This window comes from Euprymna scolopes, chromosome 18 (genome assembly GCF_053919585.1).
Source record: "Euprymna scolopes isolate OS-2025 chromosome 18, ASM5391958v1, whole genome shotgun sequence".
Taxonomy (NCBI): Eukaryota; Metazoa; Mollusca; class Cephalopoda; order Sepiida; family Sepiolidae; genus Euprymna; species Euprymna scolopes.
The window spans coordinates 113,152,126-113,171,358 of record NC_136499.1 but is presented as its reverse complement, the minus strand read 5'-3'; the positions used below and the strand labels follow the sequence as shown (position 1 = coordinate 113,171,358).

Below are 19,233 nucleotides of genomic sequence, written 5' to 3'. Positions count from 1 at the left end.
AAAGAAATGAAAACGAAACTTTTTAATCGATAATTTAAAGAAAACCCATATTTATAATATCTTTTTTCTTCTTCTTTAATTAATTGTAATATCTCTTTTTTTTGTTTGTTTTTAATTAGCCAATCTTTGTCGGTTTTATCAAACTGGTTCATCAGGAAGTTTTAAGTCTGAAAATTATCCCCAGAATTATAAACCCAATTCGTTTTGTATCTGGAAAATCAAGTCCGACATCGGAACTTCCGTAAATTTAATCGTGAGTACCTATTGTATTATTTGTTCGATACAGAGGACATCCTATGAAACTGCATACATAGAATATAATTCGATGAAATTGTTTTATTCCTGCTTTTGCGTAGATCATACTTTGGCATGTTTAAACGATATCTAATGTCTGTATATTTTCACATTTAATGATTATCTTTTTAATGTATATACAGTTTTATAATTAATGATTACCTCCCCCTTTTTTATATTTTCACTTTTCATGATTATTTCCCTTGTTAATGTCTATCAGTTTTCAAATTTAATATTATCTCCTTTTTAATGTATATACATTTTCACATTTAATGATTAATGTCTATTAGTTTTCATATTAAATAATTACCTCCCTTTTTAATACCTTTCAGTTTTTACATTGGATACTTATTTTTTTTTTTAATGCCTATCAGTTTTGTTAATCTGTTTTTATGTTTTATGATTAACTTTCTTTTTAATGCCTAACAGTATTCACTTTTGATTATTATCTCCATTATTAATTTATTTTAACACTTAATGATTACCTCCCATTTTTATGTCTATTAGTTTTCACATTGGATGATTATCTACTTTTTTTAATGTGTATATATTTTCACATTTAATGATTATCTCCCTTTTTAATGACGTTTCTGAATTTTTGAGATGAGGATTGGTTATTCGTATTATTTGGATTCATCGGACTGCTGTTCTTATATTAAGTGTGATTTCCACAATGTTTTGGTCGATATAACTTCCGACCTTCTTATTTTTTCGAACTCGGGAATGTTTCTGTCGAATTCGAGAATTTGGATGCAATTTCGAGTGGAACCCTTTATTTATTTCACGGGGGTAACGTTCGCTTGTACCGTCAGCTGGATAGACGTCCTAATAATTCGCACTTGTAATATTCAGTCGCCCACACTGAGGATTGAACCTTCATCCATCAGGAGAATATCACACTTTACAATTGATTTTCCTAAATTCCCGAGTTAGACAGAAACATTCCCGAGTTCGACAAGATAGACCTGAAGAAGGTCGGTTACATCGACCGAAACGTTGTGAAAATCACACTCAAGATGTGAACAGTAGTTTGATGAATTCAAATAATACGACCTCCGTTTTTTAATGCCTATTAATTTTCACATGGATAATTGTCTCCCTTTTTTAATGTGTTTATATTTTCACATCTAATGATTACCTCCCGCCCAATCTGTGTACCTTTTCACATTTAATAATTCTCTTTTTAATGTGTATTAGTTTTCAGATTTTGTTACTGAGGCAAATATCGACTTCGTAGAAATATATGTCGACTCCCTTTCTGAATCGAACGCCTTCTTAAAATATCGTCTCTCTGGCAACAGTATTGCACAGAAATCTTACACGAGTCCAAATAATATGATGATGGTTAAATTCACGTCGGACAGTACCGTTCAATTAAAAGGTTTTGATGCCAAATGGACGACGAGTAAGTCTGCTTTATTTTCTTTATTCACCCCCCTTTTTTTTGTTATGGTTTAACAAAATGTTACTCTTCCTACAAACATTCACTGACGAAAATCGTATTTCAGTCAATGTTCATCGTTACGCCAACTGAAGACACCTCAACATTTTCTTTAAAAAATGACTTTTATAAGTTTTCGGGTATGCTGAAGACAAATATCGCAGGGAAAATTAGTGGAGACAAATAGTTGTCGAGATATAAATACCTGTATTATGCTACGTAATTTCTAGTAGTTTTATTTGGCCGCCATCTTTGTTGTTTCAATGAAATGGTATATTGAGCATGCGCGCGTACGCTGCAGTGAGCATGAGCAGACGATCTGTGAAGTTAACTCAACGGAATTCAAACGTGTAATAAGGCTAATTCAAAATTCAAGACAATTCCAGCAAATAATTAACTTGGAGAACTTGGGGGTGTTTATTCTGAAAGCCGTTCTGAACATGGAGAGGTGGGGGTATTCTAAAAGCCATTCTTAACATGGGGAGGTGGGTGGTGTTTATTCCGAAAGAAATGACGTTGAATAAACGTTTGTATTTCGTAGACTTAACTACACAGACCGTCTGCTTATGCTCACTGCAGCGTGCGCGCATGCTCACTATACCATTTCATTGAAACAAAGATAGCGGCTAATTCAAACTGCTAGAAATTACGTGGCATAATACAGGTATTTACATCTCGAAAACTGCTGGTCTGCGCTAATTTTCCCTACGATATTCGTATTCAGCATACCCGAAAACCGTTGAAAGTTGCCGATTTATCGAAAAATGTTGAGGCGTCTTCAGTTGGAGTAACGGTGAACATTGATCCATATTTCTTTTTGAATTATGGAAGACACTAACGATCTATAATCTTGTATTTTCACCAGCTCTCCTGACCCCTAACTTCGTCTAATTATACAAAATAAGCAGTGACAAGATACAATCTTTTTCACTTGGTCTTTTTCTAAACTGTTATTTTCTATGTTTGGGGATTTAGCCGAGAAGCCAACAAATGTATAAAAAAAAAACCCAGAAAAAAAAAGACTAAAAATTCAAATATACAATAAATAAATAAATAAATGTTACCATAACCAATAAAAGTTACTTTAGTACCTACCTGACTCATTTTTTTTGTTTTTTGTATTTTGAAGTAGTTTTAAATGTTATTTTTTAATCTCAAATATTCGGTTTTTACGAGCGGATTTGCAAACAATATGGCGACAGGTTTGTTTCCAATGAAGAAAACTTTAGATGGTCATCTTGTTTTCAAAACGAATATTAAATATTAAAAAAAAAAGCGAATATTAAATATTAAAAAAAAAAGCGAATATTAAATATTAAAAAAAAAAAGCGAATATTAAATATAAAAAAGCATTTAAAACTACTTTAAGGCACAAAAAATAAGCCAGGTATGTACTAAAGTAACTTTTATTAACTATTGTAACATTTATTTATTGTATATTTGACTTTTTACCTGTGTTGTTTGTTGGTTTCTCTGCTAAATTTCCATTTTTAAATTACCAGGAAAACTCTTTGGTATACTTACGTGTGTGCACAGTTTCTAATACAATAAATATTCGAAGCATTCGAATGTGGTACGATATCTTCACGAAATCGAGTTGGCCGATGGTTGCGTGATCACCACATTTTTCGACTGGTCTTTCTCTGTTTCCTTCCACGCCCACGTTGCTTTACGATCCATAGAAAGAAGAAATGATTGCGGTCCAGTCGATGAGGGCTGAAGTTGTTGCTGGAGGGAAGAAAAGTTGCCAAACAAACAAAAGAAAATGTCAGAAAACGCTTGTTATAAACAATAACAGCGTTTATTAAAACAATCTTCAACAAACACCACGAAATGGGAGTGATTGTGGTTGACTGGCGGAATAAAGTTTTCTTAGAAAATCTTAACTGTAATTAAGCAGCGTTAATAATGCAGAACGGAATGGCAACGGATTTGGTTCTTTAAACGGCGACAAAAAAAAACAAAAAAAAAAAACGAACCAACTCAATTTTTCGCTTTGGGTATCCTCTATTTATTGGCCTGAATCCTTGAACAATCAGTATCTGATTGGTCAGCCAATGGAGATTTCCGACTAATGGCTATCCTCGTAACAATCACCCTGGTTAGCCTCTGATTGGTTTTAGACAATCGGCCAATCAGTTGCAGTTATTGGGAGAGGCTATACGGAGCAATTCTGTGATTAGTTGATGAATGATGGATAGCTGCCCAGTCCTTAGTATTGGAGATTTGATAAAGTGTCTTACTTAAGGGGGCGATTCATCGGGAATTTGTTTATATTGTCCTTGAAGACATCCAAGTTGTCAGGTGGGAAACAGGCAAACGGAAGAGAGTTCCACAGGCGTGCACTTCTTAGAAAGAAGCTTTGTTCATGGAATCTACGTTTTTTTTTTTGTGTGTGTTTTTTTACAAGGAGGTCACCACTTATCAAGGCCCGGAAACCACTCAGGGATAAGGGTTATTGCATGTACAGTACGTTGTACGTTAGTGTTGAGATTTCATAAAGTGTCTACTTAAGGGGGCGGTTCATCAGGAACTTGTTCACGTTGGACTTGAAGACATCCAAGTTGTAGTCAGGTGGGAAACAGGCAGACGGAACAGAGTTCCACTGGCGTGCTGTTCTAAGAAAGAAGCTGTGTTCATGGAATCCACGTTTTGATTTAGGCACAGATAGAGAGTGGGGGGAATTTTTGACAGTGGCTTCAGCTAGACGGGTGTTTTTCGTAAAAGATTGGCTAGGGGGGGCAGAGATTGGAGCTGAGACGAGCAGTTGCCATGGAAATAACGGTAAAATAAAGACAGGCTCGCATCGTCTCTTCTGTGGGAGAGAGGTTGCAGGGAAGAGAAAAGGCATTGATTTAGGCACAGATAAAGAGTGGAGAGAATTACTCTCTACTAAACTTAGGTAAATGATTGGCTAGTAAGAAGCAAATAGTTCATCATATGCATTGCTACATCGAGCTTACTTCGAGAAATAAACCGACTTTATTTTCCATACTAGATCTGAAATAATATGCCACACATTTTTTTCTACAGAGAATAATACGTTTGTTTTATGTTTTGCCTTCGACAGTTTCATCCAGCCTGAAGTCTTCTGAGATGAATGCCTATCCCAGTGGTAATCTGACTGTCTCCAATTTCATCAATGATGAACAGAAAACTTTTATCATCCGTAGTGTTACCAGGCGAGAGATAATTACCTTAGAGGTAAGCAAATACAACCATTTTGTATATATATATATATATATATATATATATATATATATATATTCACTGATTGATATAAAAATTGAGTAATTGATTTTGCGCCACGAAACAGATACTGTCAAAAATTGCATAAGTAAACTGACTTAAAGGAATAAATTATAAGATGGTCAACATCACGAATTTTGGAATATAACTTTTTTTCATTTATTCTCTATACTGCTCTGTAATTACATTGAGCTTCTTAAATAAGGATTGATATATATTATAAGAAAATATATTTCTACAGAAATATATATATATATATATATATATATATATATATATATATATATATATATATATATATATGCAAAAGTTCTCAAAGTCCCAAATATCAAGTTTTCTCAGTTGGCAATTTATTGCTTTTCAAAAAGTAACCTTTAAAATATTGTTTCGTTCGCGACTAACAAGTCAGCAAAATTATGTCCTTGCTGCATTTTTAGTCACTTATTCAACAGATGTTCACTCTAAAAATTATAGAGCAACTTTAATTGTCCATACAACTGACAAACTGCCACCGATATTTTCGAAAATCATCCCCTCTTTTCGATTGACTGGCTTTAATTTAAACCTTCGCCATTTCCGGTTTGGCGATGGACGCAACGGTAAAGACGCCACGTTTTTTTTTGGGGGGGGGAGGGTCACGTTTTTTCCATCTTTCTCGGTACGGGTTCTAGCCTGCCTGCCTGCCTGCCTACTACCACTTTTTTTAAAAATTTTTTGCTAAACACACACCTCCAAATACCCGGGAATCGCCGTGCGCCCAGGGTAGTATCTTCTAAAGGGTCAAAATTAAAAAGAAAAATTGGAGCTTGGCCGGCATAAGTCGTTTTAAAGTGCACCTCTATGTATGCAAATATACGTTTATATGTTAAACTGTGTTAATTTTTTTAAAGTTTTGATATATATCAATCCTTGGCTCCTATGGTAGCGAATAAGGCTGGAAAGCTAAATATTTTGGTTTCAATTCTAGCTGATGGCATTCAGGTCCACAATGTTTTTCGGCCTCTCACAACATACCATACTACTGCGAACCTATTAATATTGTTGCTGTATCACCAACACTGAGGGTTAAATAAAGGGTCCGGTTTAAAATTTTGTATAGATTCTCGAGTTTGTACAGAATGATTACTGACTTTGACAAAATACAACTGACGAAGGTTATATTAGCACTCAACATGGAAACCATAGTCCACATAATTAAAATAATATTATTGCATGCAGGAAGAAGAGAAAGGAAAAGAAAACGAGAAAAAGAGGATCAATTTGCAGGTCAAAACTTCGTTTCCACGGTTACACACATGGAATTCTGAGCTAGACTGCATTAAATATAAAGAACTTTTTTTTTTTAAATATTTAATTATATTAATATTCAATTATTTTATTTTCCACAATTTGGTTATTTTGCTAACATGCATTTTATGAATAAATCTCGCCTGTCTGTTTAAATGTATGTATGTATGTATGTATGTATGTATGTATGTATGTATGTATGTATGTATGTATGTATGTATGTATGTCTAAACCTTTCGAAAGAGGCGATGGATTTACAAAGGATCGGTATTATTTTGTAACTAGGCGTCTCGCACGACAAATATCGAAAAATTGTCGAAAAACATTAATCGATCCACCCTCAACTGGCGGGGTGGCTATTTTCGCCGATATTTTTTAAAGTCATCCCATCTTTTCGATTGACTAGACTTAATTTAAACATTCGTCACTTCCGGTTTGGCGATGGGCGCAACAGCAAAGACGTCACGGTTTTTTTTTTTTCACATTCTTTTCCTCCTTCGCGGCACGAGCCTGCTTGCCTACTACCAATTTTTTTTTCTTTTTGCTTCAAACACCCGAGCAACGCCGGACACTCAGGCTAGTATCATTACAAAAAAAAAAAAAAACTGTTTAAATATATTATTTGTTAATAATTGTGTGGCCCTTTGTAATACAGTTATGTCTCGTTCATAATTAAATTATTAAAAAATATTTTTTAAATAGCAAAAAAAAAGAAAAAAGAAAGAAAATTCCAATTATAAAAAAAAAGTGTTTGATTTAATCATTTGTTAAAATTTACAAAGTTAGGGATTTTATTTTTGCAATTGACACCGGTTCGATGTTTCCGATTTCGCTTGCGGCGGCCATGATGAAGTGGATACGTTATATTTTACAAAAAAAAAAAATGTGATTAGTGGTTATTTATATTATTTTAGTATTCGTGATCGCAGGAGGAGACAACTCATGCATGTACTTGTTAAAGCGGTAGTAATGTAAGGGAAACAACTCTAATCTTTGTAGTAATCGCAAGGGAGATAACTAATGTTTTTATATTCTATTTGAATATAGTAATAAAAGGGGAAATAACTAATGCTTTATTAGTAATCACAGAGGAGACAATTCTTTCTTTGTTTCTTCAACAAGAGAGGCTACATGCTTTTTTTTTTTTAATTTTTATTTTAACAGAAACTATACATGGAACTCTTTGACGAGGATGAAGTTATTGTATTTAATGGAGATTCTCTGGATTCGCCGGTCCTTGCAACGTATAAGGGCCCATATGCTGAATCGATGGGGCCCAGGTTTATACAATCGACTGGAGAAGTAATTATGGTCCTTCTAAAAAGCCGCGGACTTTTCTCTGCAGGAGGATTTACTTTTTCCTACTATCAAGGTACAGAAACGAAATCCAAATAAATTATAATTATATTATATTGTTTTCATCGTTTTGCTGAGGCATTCCTTTTAGGGTTGTGTTGAATTCAACAGCATTGCATCTTTTGAAAAGGTTTGTATTACTGTACACATAGATTCGAAAAAGTTGTCAAAAAAAACAAATATATAACAAATAAATGTTATCAAAGGCAAGATAAGTTACTTTTCTACCAAACTGGATATAATTTTCGTGTTTTTATTCAATGTAACATGTTTATTCAGCTTGAAAACCATGCAGTGTTTACCGATGTAATGGAAAATTCAAAATGGCGCCCGACTCTCTCTTTAACACGGCAAGTTTGGGAAAAGGTGTTATAAATAATAAACTAGACAAAATACTGTTAGAAATTTGCTCAATATATGTTACCGTGACATAGGTTGATATATATTCGGTGGATTTTTAATAGTATTTTGTCTAGTTTATTATATAAAATATATCCAATTAGGTAGAAAGGTAACTTATCTTGCTTTTGATAACATTTATTTGTTATATATTTGTTTTTTGACAACTTTTTCGAATCTATGTGTACAGTAATACAAACCCGAAAAGTCATGTTAGCAGGTGAACAATTTCCGCTATCTTTATTTAATTCGAATGGAAAATTACCTCCCTGTTGAACTCTCCTGTATTTTACGATCGTTTTCATCAAGTTCTACTTATAATTTTCTTTAATAAAAATTTTTCTACCTTATCGATTATCATCTTAAAAATACGAGGAATACGTAGATACCATTGTTTTCATGTGACATTCAGTTTTACGATTTCCTAAAATCTCGTCCCAATTCTGTAGAAGCTCCGACATTATTTTTAATTTCTGAAACGTTCGTAAACACAAAATATACATCTAACATGTCTGACAACAGTTCAATTTGATTTTCTGTATCTTTTTATTGTTTTCAGGTTGTAAAATCGCAGTGAATGACCAATTGTCTGGTGTAATCATGACGCCCGGTTTTGGTATAGATGAAAACTACCCGAATTCCTTGAACTGTGAATGGAATATCGATATCCCAACCAGTCAGACTTACTCGATCAAGTTCGATTCAAATTACGACATTGCCAATCCAGATGATATTCTTTACGTATGTATTTACATTTGTGTTGCTTTAATATCGATCGACGCCTCCGTTAAGTCTCAAGATACAATGGATACCCTATGTAACGGTCTGCACGTGTGGCAAAGGTTACGCAAGCTCCGAACGCACCTCCTGAGTCGGCATTGCTTGCGTCTCGTGGCAAGAAGTACTGATCAGGATCAACGTTGCTTAACTACGGGAACCAGTGCGTCAGTGTTAATTATATACATGTACGCATATATATATATATATATATATATATATATATATATATATATATATATATATATATATATATATATGAGCAAACAGTTAATAAAATATGTTAAAAAAACACTTTGAAATGAGTTAAAAACATATTTAATCGGAAAAGGAAACATTAGATAAATGGATAGTCCTTAATCCGCGGAGTTTCGAAGAAAGGTTGCTATTTTCAAAAGTAGGGTAACCAGTGAAATATAACGAGATTTATACAAGAGTGCTCAATACAGAAGTAGAGCAAGTTACATTTTAGATTTGTCTTTACATAAGCAGTAGTTTGTAGACCGAAACATGCTCATGACTGTGAAGCAACAAACTACTGCTTATGTAAAGACAAATCTAATATATATATATATATATATATATATATATATATATATATATATATATATATATATATATATATATATTAAACAGTAATCTACGGTTACGCGTGTTTCGGAGCCCTACTCCTCATAGGCGCAGCTTGAGTGTTAGTAGGATTCGAACCTTGGCCCTTATGTATTTCAGTTCAGCGCCCTAATCCCCTACGCTATGATGCCATAGACGATTTTTATCGTTCATCTGTTTACGTGGTTTTGTTGATTTTTTAAACAATACTAAGGTTTATGTCTCCGTCTATATATATATATATATATATATATATATATATATATATATATATATATATATATATATATTAGGTATATATATATAGATATTTATATATATATATATATATTTTAGGTATATATATATATATTTTAGGTATATATATAGATATTTATATATATATATATATATATATTAGGCATATATATAGATATTTATATATATATATATATTAGGTATATATATAGATATTTATATATATATATATTAGGTATATATATAGATATTTATATATATATATTTTAGGTATATATATATATAGATATTTATATGTATATATTTTAGGTATATGTATATAGATATTTATATATATATATTTTAGGTATATATATATAGATATTTATATATATATATTTTAGGTATATATATATAGATATTTATATATATATATTTTAGGTATATATATAGATATTTATATATATGTATTTTAGGAATATATATAGATATTTATATATATGTATTTTAGGTATATATATATAGATATTTATATATATGTATTTTAGGTATATATATATATATATAGATATTTATATATATGTATTTTAGGTATATATATATATATATATATATATATATATATATATATATATATATATAGATATTTATATATATGTATTTTAGGTATTTATATATATATGTATTTTAGGTATATATATAGATATTTATATATATGTATTTTAGGTATATATATAGATATTTATATATATGTATTTTAGGTATACATATAGATATTTATATATATGTATTTTAGGTATATATATAGATATTTATATATATGTATTTTAGGTATATATATATAGATATTTATATATATATATTTTAGGTATATATATATATATATATGTGTGTGTGTGTGTGTATTTTAGGTATATATATATATATATATATATATATATATATATATATATATATATATTTGTTGTTGTTCTTTTTTCAAAGGATGAATACGGCTAACACTTGCTTCGCCTCGAAGCCCGCATCTACCCAGAAAGTCGCCCACAACATGTTTGTACGTATATATAACATTTTTATTTATTTACTGTTTTAAAAATAACATATATATATATTATTTTTAAAACAGTAAATAAGTAAAGATGTTATATATACGTCCAAACATGTATATGTATATATATATATATATATATATATATATATATATACATATGTGTGTGTGTATTTTAGGTATATATATATATATATATATATATATATATATATACCTATATGTATTTCAGGTATATATATATACATATATGTATTTTAGGTATATATATATATACATATATATACATATATGTATTTTATATATATATATATATATATAATACATATATGTATATATATATGTATATATATATACCTAAAATACATATATGTATATATATATATACCTAAAATATATATACCTAAAATACATATATATATATATATATATATATATATATATATATATATATATCAGTCACTCTGATGAGTCGTAGACGACGAAAAACGTGTCAGTGGATAATTAAATTTTAAAAATAATCCTTTTTCTGTAGGCTGTTTTTGAACCCAGCCAACAACGGGTACTTTTGCTAATATATATACATATATACACCGATGAAGACTGAAGGATCGGTCGAAAATTATGTACTTATAAAAAAAGTTTTTTTTTAATTAATTTAATTTTTTTTATAATATTATTATTTTGTATTCCTGCACGTCACCAATTAAAAACGAATAAAGAAAAGTTATAAGCTTTTATACTTTTCGCATTCTTTTTTATTCATATATATATATATATATATATATATATATATATATATATATATATATATATATATAGAACTGATTTCAAAAGTGTTAGGAAAATTACTACAATCTATGGTGCCCCGCCCCTCGACAGACTTTCACAAGGAACACTCGTCTAACTGAAAACACTATCACTAATTCCCCACTCTTTATCTGTGCCTAAACCTAAACGTACATTCCATGGACAAAGCTTCTTTCTTAGAACTGCACGCCTGTGGAATTATCTTCCATTTTCTACACTCTTTAACCCTTATTCTCGAGTGGCCTCTTGGCCTTGATAAGTGGTGATGCCTATGAAAAAAAAAAAAGTACACCAGCATTCCTATCCCGTCGCGGTTAACCACTTGACGAATTCCAACGGAGTAGTTGGATGAAACGTCGTAAAACAACAACTATCAAAATGAGGATAACAGCCCGCAAATAAATAAATAAACGAATGAATGAATAAATAAATAAACGAATGAATAAATAAATAAATAAATAAACAAATGAATAAATAAACGAATAAATAAATAAACAAATAAATAAATAAACAAATAAATGAATAAACAAATAAATAAATAAACAAATAAATAAACAAATAAATAAATGAATAAATAAATAAATAAATGAATAAATAAACGAATGAGTAAATAAACAAATAAATAAATAAACAAATAAACAAATAAATAAATAAATAAATAAACAAACAAATAAACAAATAAACAAATAAATGAATAAATAAACAAATAAATAAATAAACAAATAAATAAATAAACAAATAAATAAATGAATAAATAAATAAATGAATAAATAAATGAATGAATAAATAAACAAATAAATAAATAAACAAATAAACAAATAAATATATAAACAAATAAACAAATAAATAAATAAACAAATAAATAAACAAAGAAACAAAGAAACAAATAAATAAATAAATAAATAAATAAACAAATAAATAAATAAGCAAATAAATAAATAAACAAATAAATAAACAAATAAATGAATAAATAAATAAACAAATAAATAAATAAACAAATAAATGAATAAACAAATAAACAAATAAATGAATAAATAAATAAACAAATAAATAAATAAACAAATAAATAAATAAACAAATAAATAAATAAACAAATAAATAAATGAATAAATAAATGAATGAATAAATAAACGAATGAGTAAATAAACAAATAAATAAATAAACAAATAAACAAATAAATAAATAAACAAATAAATAAATAAACAAATAAATAAATAAACAAATAAATAAACAAATAAATAAATAAACAAATAAATAAATGAATAAATAAATAAATAAACAAATAAATAAATAAACAAATAAATAAACAAATAAATAAATAAACAAATAAATAAATAAACAAATAAATAAACAAATAAATAAATAAACAAATAAATAAACAAATAAATAAATAAATGAATAAATAAACAAATAAATAAATAAACAAATAAATAAATAAACAAATAAACAAATAAATGAATAAATAAATAAACAAATAAATAAATAAACAAATAAATAAATAAACAAATAAATAAATAAACAAATAAATAAATGAATAAATAAATGAATGAATAAATAAACGAATGAGTAAATAAACAAATACATAAATAAACAAATAAACAAATAAATAAATAAACAAATAAATAAATAAACAAATAAATAAACAAATAAATAAATAAACAAATAAATAAATGAATAAATAAATAAATAAACAAATAAATAAATAAACAAATAAATAAACAAATAAATAAATAAACAAATAAATAAATAAACAAATAAATAAACAAATAAATAAATAAACAAATAAATAAACAAATAAATAAATAAACAAATAAATAAATAAACAAATAAATAAACAAATAAATAAATAAACAAATAAATAAATAAACAAATAAATAAATAAACAAATAAATAAATAAACAAATAAATAAACAAATAAATAAATAAACAAATAAATAAATAAACAAATAAATAAACAAATAAATAAATAAACAAATAAATAAATAAACAAATAAATAAACAAATAAATAAATAAACAAATAAATAAATGAATAAATTAATGAATAAATAAATAAATAAATAAACAAATAAATAAAGAAACAAATAAATAAATGAATAAATAAATAAATAAATCAATAAATAAATGAATGAATAAATAAATGAATAAATAAATGAAAAATAAATAAATAAACGAATGAATAAATAAATAAACAAATAAATAAATAAATAAACAAATAAATAAATCAATAAATACATAAATAAATAAATAAACAAATAAATAAACAAATAAACAAATAAATAAATAAATAGCCTGCAAGTTTATTTCAGTAAGTCTCCACCAATGCACTGTAAGGAATAGACCATTATATCTTTAGTGCTAAAAGACATTTCCCAACGATTTTCTGAGAAAGAATATCATAATTTTGCATTTCAACTTGTCGACATATTTCTATACGCGTTATTCATCAGTTCAAACAAAAAAATTTATATATCGCGTTTTTATGTAGATGTTTGTATTTGTTTTTGTCAGCGATACTTTTTAAATGACTTCAATTATTTATAGAAAGTGCATTTTTACCTAAATGCGAGTTGGGAATAATTTTCCTGGCCCCTAAAGAGGGAGCAGCATATATGTTATTTTTTGGTGATCGTGTTGTAGAGGTTCTTATCACGGGGTCCGGATTTTGAATGTCGCTGAGAAATGATACCATGATTTTGCACTTCAACTTGCCGGCATATTTCTGTAATCGTCATTCATTCATCCAAACAAAGAGTTTACTCATTATACACCATCCTTCTTGTATGGTTACTATTTCCTGTTTATTTCAGTGTTATGTGACCAGTAGTTTAAGAGTTTATCGGTTAAGTTGTTACACACACATACATGCATCAACCCTTTTGTTATATAAATTATATTCATATTACTCCAGAGTTGTAAGCCATGTTTAGTTTAAGAACAGTTTCCGATGGTTAGATGTTCTATACAAGTCCTGGAGGTAACTGGTTCTCAGTAGACAGAACAGTTTCCGATGGTTAGTTGTTCTACACAAGTCCTGGAGGTGACTAGTTCTCAGTAGACAGTTCTTGAGTTGGAACCCACAGAGCAAAAGATTCTTCCCGTGTCGACACGAAGGAAACATGCGAAGTTGCTACAGAAAAGGTTTAATTTTTATGGAGCAATTCTGGTTTCTGATTGGTTGGTAGCAGAACGTGACTTACTTTGATTCGTCAGTTCCTAGCAGTTCCTAGTTTATAAATAGAATCTCCCGACTGTGAGGGATCATAACCCCATTATATCTAAAATATATATATATATATATATATATATATATATATATATATATATATATATATATATATATTGCAACATGTGACCAGTAGTTTAAGAGTTTATCGGTTAAATTGTTGCACACATCAACTTTTTTTAAATACAGATTACATTCATATTTTGGTAACTTTCAACGTATTCATATTTTGGTAACTTTCAACGTATTTATATTTTGGTAACTTTCAACGTATTCATATTTTGGTAACTTTCAACGTATTCATATTTTGGTAACTTTCAACGTATTCATATTTTGGTAACTTTCAACGTATTCATATTTTGGTAACTTTCAACGTATTCATATTTTGGTAACTTTCAACGTATTCATATTTTGGTAACTTTCAACGTATTCATATTTTGGTAACTTTCAACGTATTCATATTTTGGTAACTTTCAACGTATTCATATTTTGGTAACTTTCAACGTATTCATATTTTGGTAACTTTCAACGTATTCATATTTTGGTAACTTTCAACGTATTCATATTTTGGTAACTTTCAACGTATTCATATTTTGGTAACTTTCAACGTATTCATATTTTGGTAACTTTCAACGTATTCATATTTTGGTAACTTTCAACGTATTCATATTTTGGTAACTTTCAACGTATTCATATTTTGGTAACTTTCAACGTATTCATATTTTGGTAACTTTCAACGTACTATTTCAAAATATTAACTCGTATAATAATTGGAAAGAATGAATTCATTCAAAACTTAATATTTTTTATTTTTGCATTTAAACAGGTTTACAACATTGTTAATTCGAAAAGCACCCTACTTTTCAACAGTACTGCTTCTGCATCTGCACCAACAAGCATATATTTTGCCAGTGGCGCCGCCAAGGTGACGTTTCAAAGTAACGCCATCATTAACAAAAAAGGATTTAAGGCCGTTTATTCTGTGGGTAAGTCTCACGCATTTTGCCTCTAATAATAAAGACGGATAGGCATTTGCTAATTACTATAATAGCACAAAAACGGGTACAAGTTTATCATGGTATTCAGCAAGAGCTCTAATACAATCTTTCCAAACAATAAGAATAATTGTCTGGTAAAGTGTTATACATGTATCATGATTCCACTGAAACATGCATGCACATATGTAACCAATAATGTTTGTATAATAAACAAACTATATATATATATATATATATATATATATATATATATATATATATATATATATATATAACACGGAAATTACATAATTGTCGATGCAATCATTTATTTCAACCTTATGGTATTTTCAAGCATCTAAACTAGACAATTACATTTTTGATACTGAAATAAAGAAAGAAAAAGAATCGGGCCTCGACCGTCAGAAAACCAGAGGGGATGGTAGTAGCAATCCACTTAATACATTTAATAGAGAGGGTGGGAGGGATTTTTTAAAAGAAAACAACAAGAACATTATGACACTTATGAACAGCTGTCCGGTAGCTCGACGTAACCACAGACACACACACACACATACACACACACACACACGCAACACACACATACACACACACACGCCCTAAATATGCACGTTCTTACACGTAAATGCCTTGACACGCGTTTACTAACCTAGGAAGAAGAGGGAGAAATATACGGATATAGAGAAAAGGAAATAAAATAAAATAAACTGCGCGTAAGGGAAAGAGAAGAAGAAAGAAAAAAAACGAAAAAAGAAGAGAGTGACCATCCGCTGCCTGTCATATGGTTTCATTAGTCTAGAATCTCTGAGAAAGAGAAAGGAAAGAAAATGGAGATTATACGCGCGTCCTAGAGTTAATTGAGTCATGGAAAGTAAGTCTATTAAAAGATAAATAAAACAATTTATATACAAAGTTTTAAAACTATCTGTATGTTATCATGTTAAAATTAGTTAGAAATAAATATTATCTTATAATACATTTAAATATTGTATTTGTAATATATTACTATGAATTCAAAAAATTGAGTCTTATGTAGTTAATATTTTATATATTTTTATGTAATTAATTTTATTGGTGATTATAGCGGTCGTTGTAATTTTGCTCACTAATATTTCACTATATATATATATATATATATATATATTTCACTATATAATATATATATATATAGATGTGTCTATAGATGTCTATATAAAGATGTATATATATAGAGAGAGAGAGCTGTGTGTGTATATATATATATAGATAGATAGATAGATAGATGTATATATATGTATAGATAGATGTATATATATGTATATATAGATGTATATAGATGTATATACATGTATGTATATATATATGTATATATATATGTATGTATATGTATATATATATATATGTGTGTGTGTCTGTGTGTGTGTCTGTGTAAAGCTCGAATCGTTGAACTTTGACCCCTGGACAGCCAAATTTCTGTCTAAAAACTGATTAAAAAGAGTTTCCCAGATCTCAGTAATCTTTATGTCAAATCTCGAGTTTGTAAACTGAAAATTGACAGAGTAATTTGGTAGCGAAATGTATAGACAATTTCACTTTTATTGATATATAGATATAGTGTCCTAGCAAACCATCTTTAATTTTGCTGCTTTGGAATTAATTTTGCTACAGATTTTTTTCCCCTTTGTTGTCTCTCCTGTGGCCTTGCCTGTCTATTAATATACATATATAACTCATTTTAATTATTACCTTAGGAAACGTTTGAATATGGCAAGCTTAATTTTCATTTATATATAAAACTAGCATTTCAGCCCGGCGTTGCCCGAGTGTTTGAGGTGTATTTTGAGCCAAAAAAAAAAAAAAGCGGTCAACTTTGTTAACTTTGACCGCTATGCTGACCCCCTTAACATTTATTGTTTTGGGCTCAAATCGAGTTATAAAGTTAGATCCATGCCCAAGGAACCTATATCTAAAATTTAAAGTGTTTAGACCCAAAATTGTCGAAGGACTTTGGTAGAGTTCTCAAAGGTCAAATCGTTGAACTTTGACCCCCTTAATCGCCAAATTTCTGGCCGAAAACGGATAACAAAGATTTTCCCAAATCTCAGTAATCTGTATATCAAATTTCGAGTCTGCAAACTTTAATTTGACAGCGTTATTGCGTCGGGAAATGTACACAGACACACCCTCAGACACACCCTCAGACACCCCCCCCCACACACACACACGTTCACTTTTATATATATAATAGATTTCCAGGATTTTAAACCTTTTTAAGATTTTCTAAATCACATTTTTAAGGAATCAAATAGCGAATGTAAATGCACCTGTTCGGAGGTGAGGTGGAATATTTTGACTGGTTCTGATAAAGGGAATGTCACTCAAACCACCCCACCCCCACCCCTTGGGTATAAAAACCACGACGCGGCCAAAAGTTATGGGACGAGAATAGAGATGAGAAGAGGATAGAACAGGTCGAGGTCTAGAACACTCTGACGAGAGAACGAGCAAAAGGCATGTATTTGGGACACCCTCTCCGCGAGATACCCAGCACATCAAAATATTTCAGCCGAATAACAAACCCCGATCGAAATCGAACCACGATTGTATGCCAGAGAGAACGTTTACGCTTGCAAAGATGCTTTTGTTTTAAAACAAGCTTGTCGAAGCAAAGCCGACAGCCCAACTCGTAATTTAGATCCAAGGACACAAACATTACTGCATGCGAACTTTACCATCTTACTCTATCGTTTTCCTTCCCCCCCCCATCCTACCTGGTAGTAAAAGCGACGGCAGCGATGAAGAGCGTCGTCAGCATGCTGGCACCCCGAAAAAAAGAATGACGGAGACAAATAACGTATGGATTATACTAGACGCTGACAAGATTTTACTTGTTGTGTACAACAAATTACGATCTTATAACTAATTTTTTTTTTTCGAAAATTATATTTATGTAAATTTCTTCACGGTCTTAAATATATATTTGCTTTTCATACACTAATCACTTGTGTCGATATGAGTTTTTTTCCTTTGATACGTTTGAAAGAAAAGATTATTCTACAGGACAAGCCTTTTATACAGTCTGCTGCCAAACCAAGCGAATGTTCATCCACTCTTTTTTTTACATCAAAAGTACTCTGGGGACACTAGACGCTGACAAGATTTCATTTAGAATTGCCCAGGTTGTGAAATTCGAGTCGTATTGGGATTCTACAACTTGTAAAGGTTGCCAAGAACATTATAACTGTCTGGGTTCGACCGCTGACGGCCTAACGGGAGAAGTCGTGGCTTAGGGCAGAGTTATAATAGCAGATACAAGTTTATTATGATATTGATCAAGAGCTTTCATAAAATATTGCCAATAACAACAACAACAATAATAATAATTATAATAATAATTTTTCATTTTTATTTCTAGATTGTCTTGATCCAGACTTCAACGCCAACACAGTGATGACGCCATCCAATAGCAATTGGTATTATATGTCGAAGTTTAGTGTTTCCTGTAAGAGTGGATACGGCTTTTATTTCGAAGAATTTGCCACAAAA

The 19,233-nt window shown here is 29.4% G+C and overlaps 1 protein-coding gene across 1 annotated transcript in view; it reads left to right on the top strand.

Moving 5' to 3' along the window:
* LOC145297772 (uncharacterized) overlaps nt 1-19,233 on the top strand; it is a 482,067-nt gene that overhangs the window by 85,763 nt on the left and 377,071 nt on the right. Inside the window, exons 7-13 of the mRNA XM_080144017.1 lie at nt 120-253; nt 1,492-1,699; nt 4,806-4,939; nt 7,436-7,643; nt 8,586-8,767; nt 15,537-15,696; nt 19,103-19,233. The exon at nt 19,103-19,233 is cut by the window's right edge and continues 97 nt beyond it. Of these exons, the coding sequence (XP_080000143.1) occupies nt 120-253; nt 1,492-1,699; nt 4,806-4,939; nt 7,436-7,643; nt 8,586-8,767; nt 15,537-15,696; nt 19,103-19,233 (1,157 nt within the window). The remainder of the gene's footprint in view (nt 1-119; nt 254-1,491; nt 1,700-4,805; nt 4,940-7,435; nt 7,644-8,585; nt 8,768-15,536; nt 15,697-19,102) is intronic.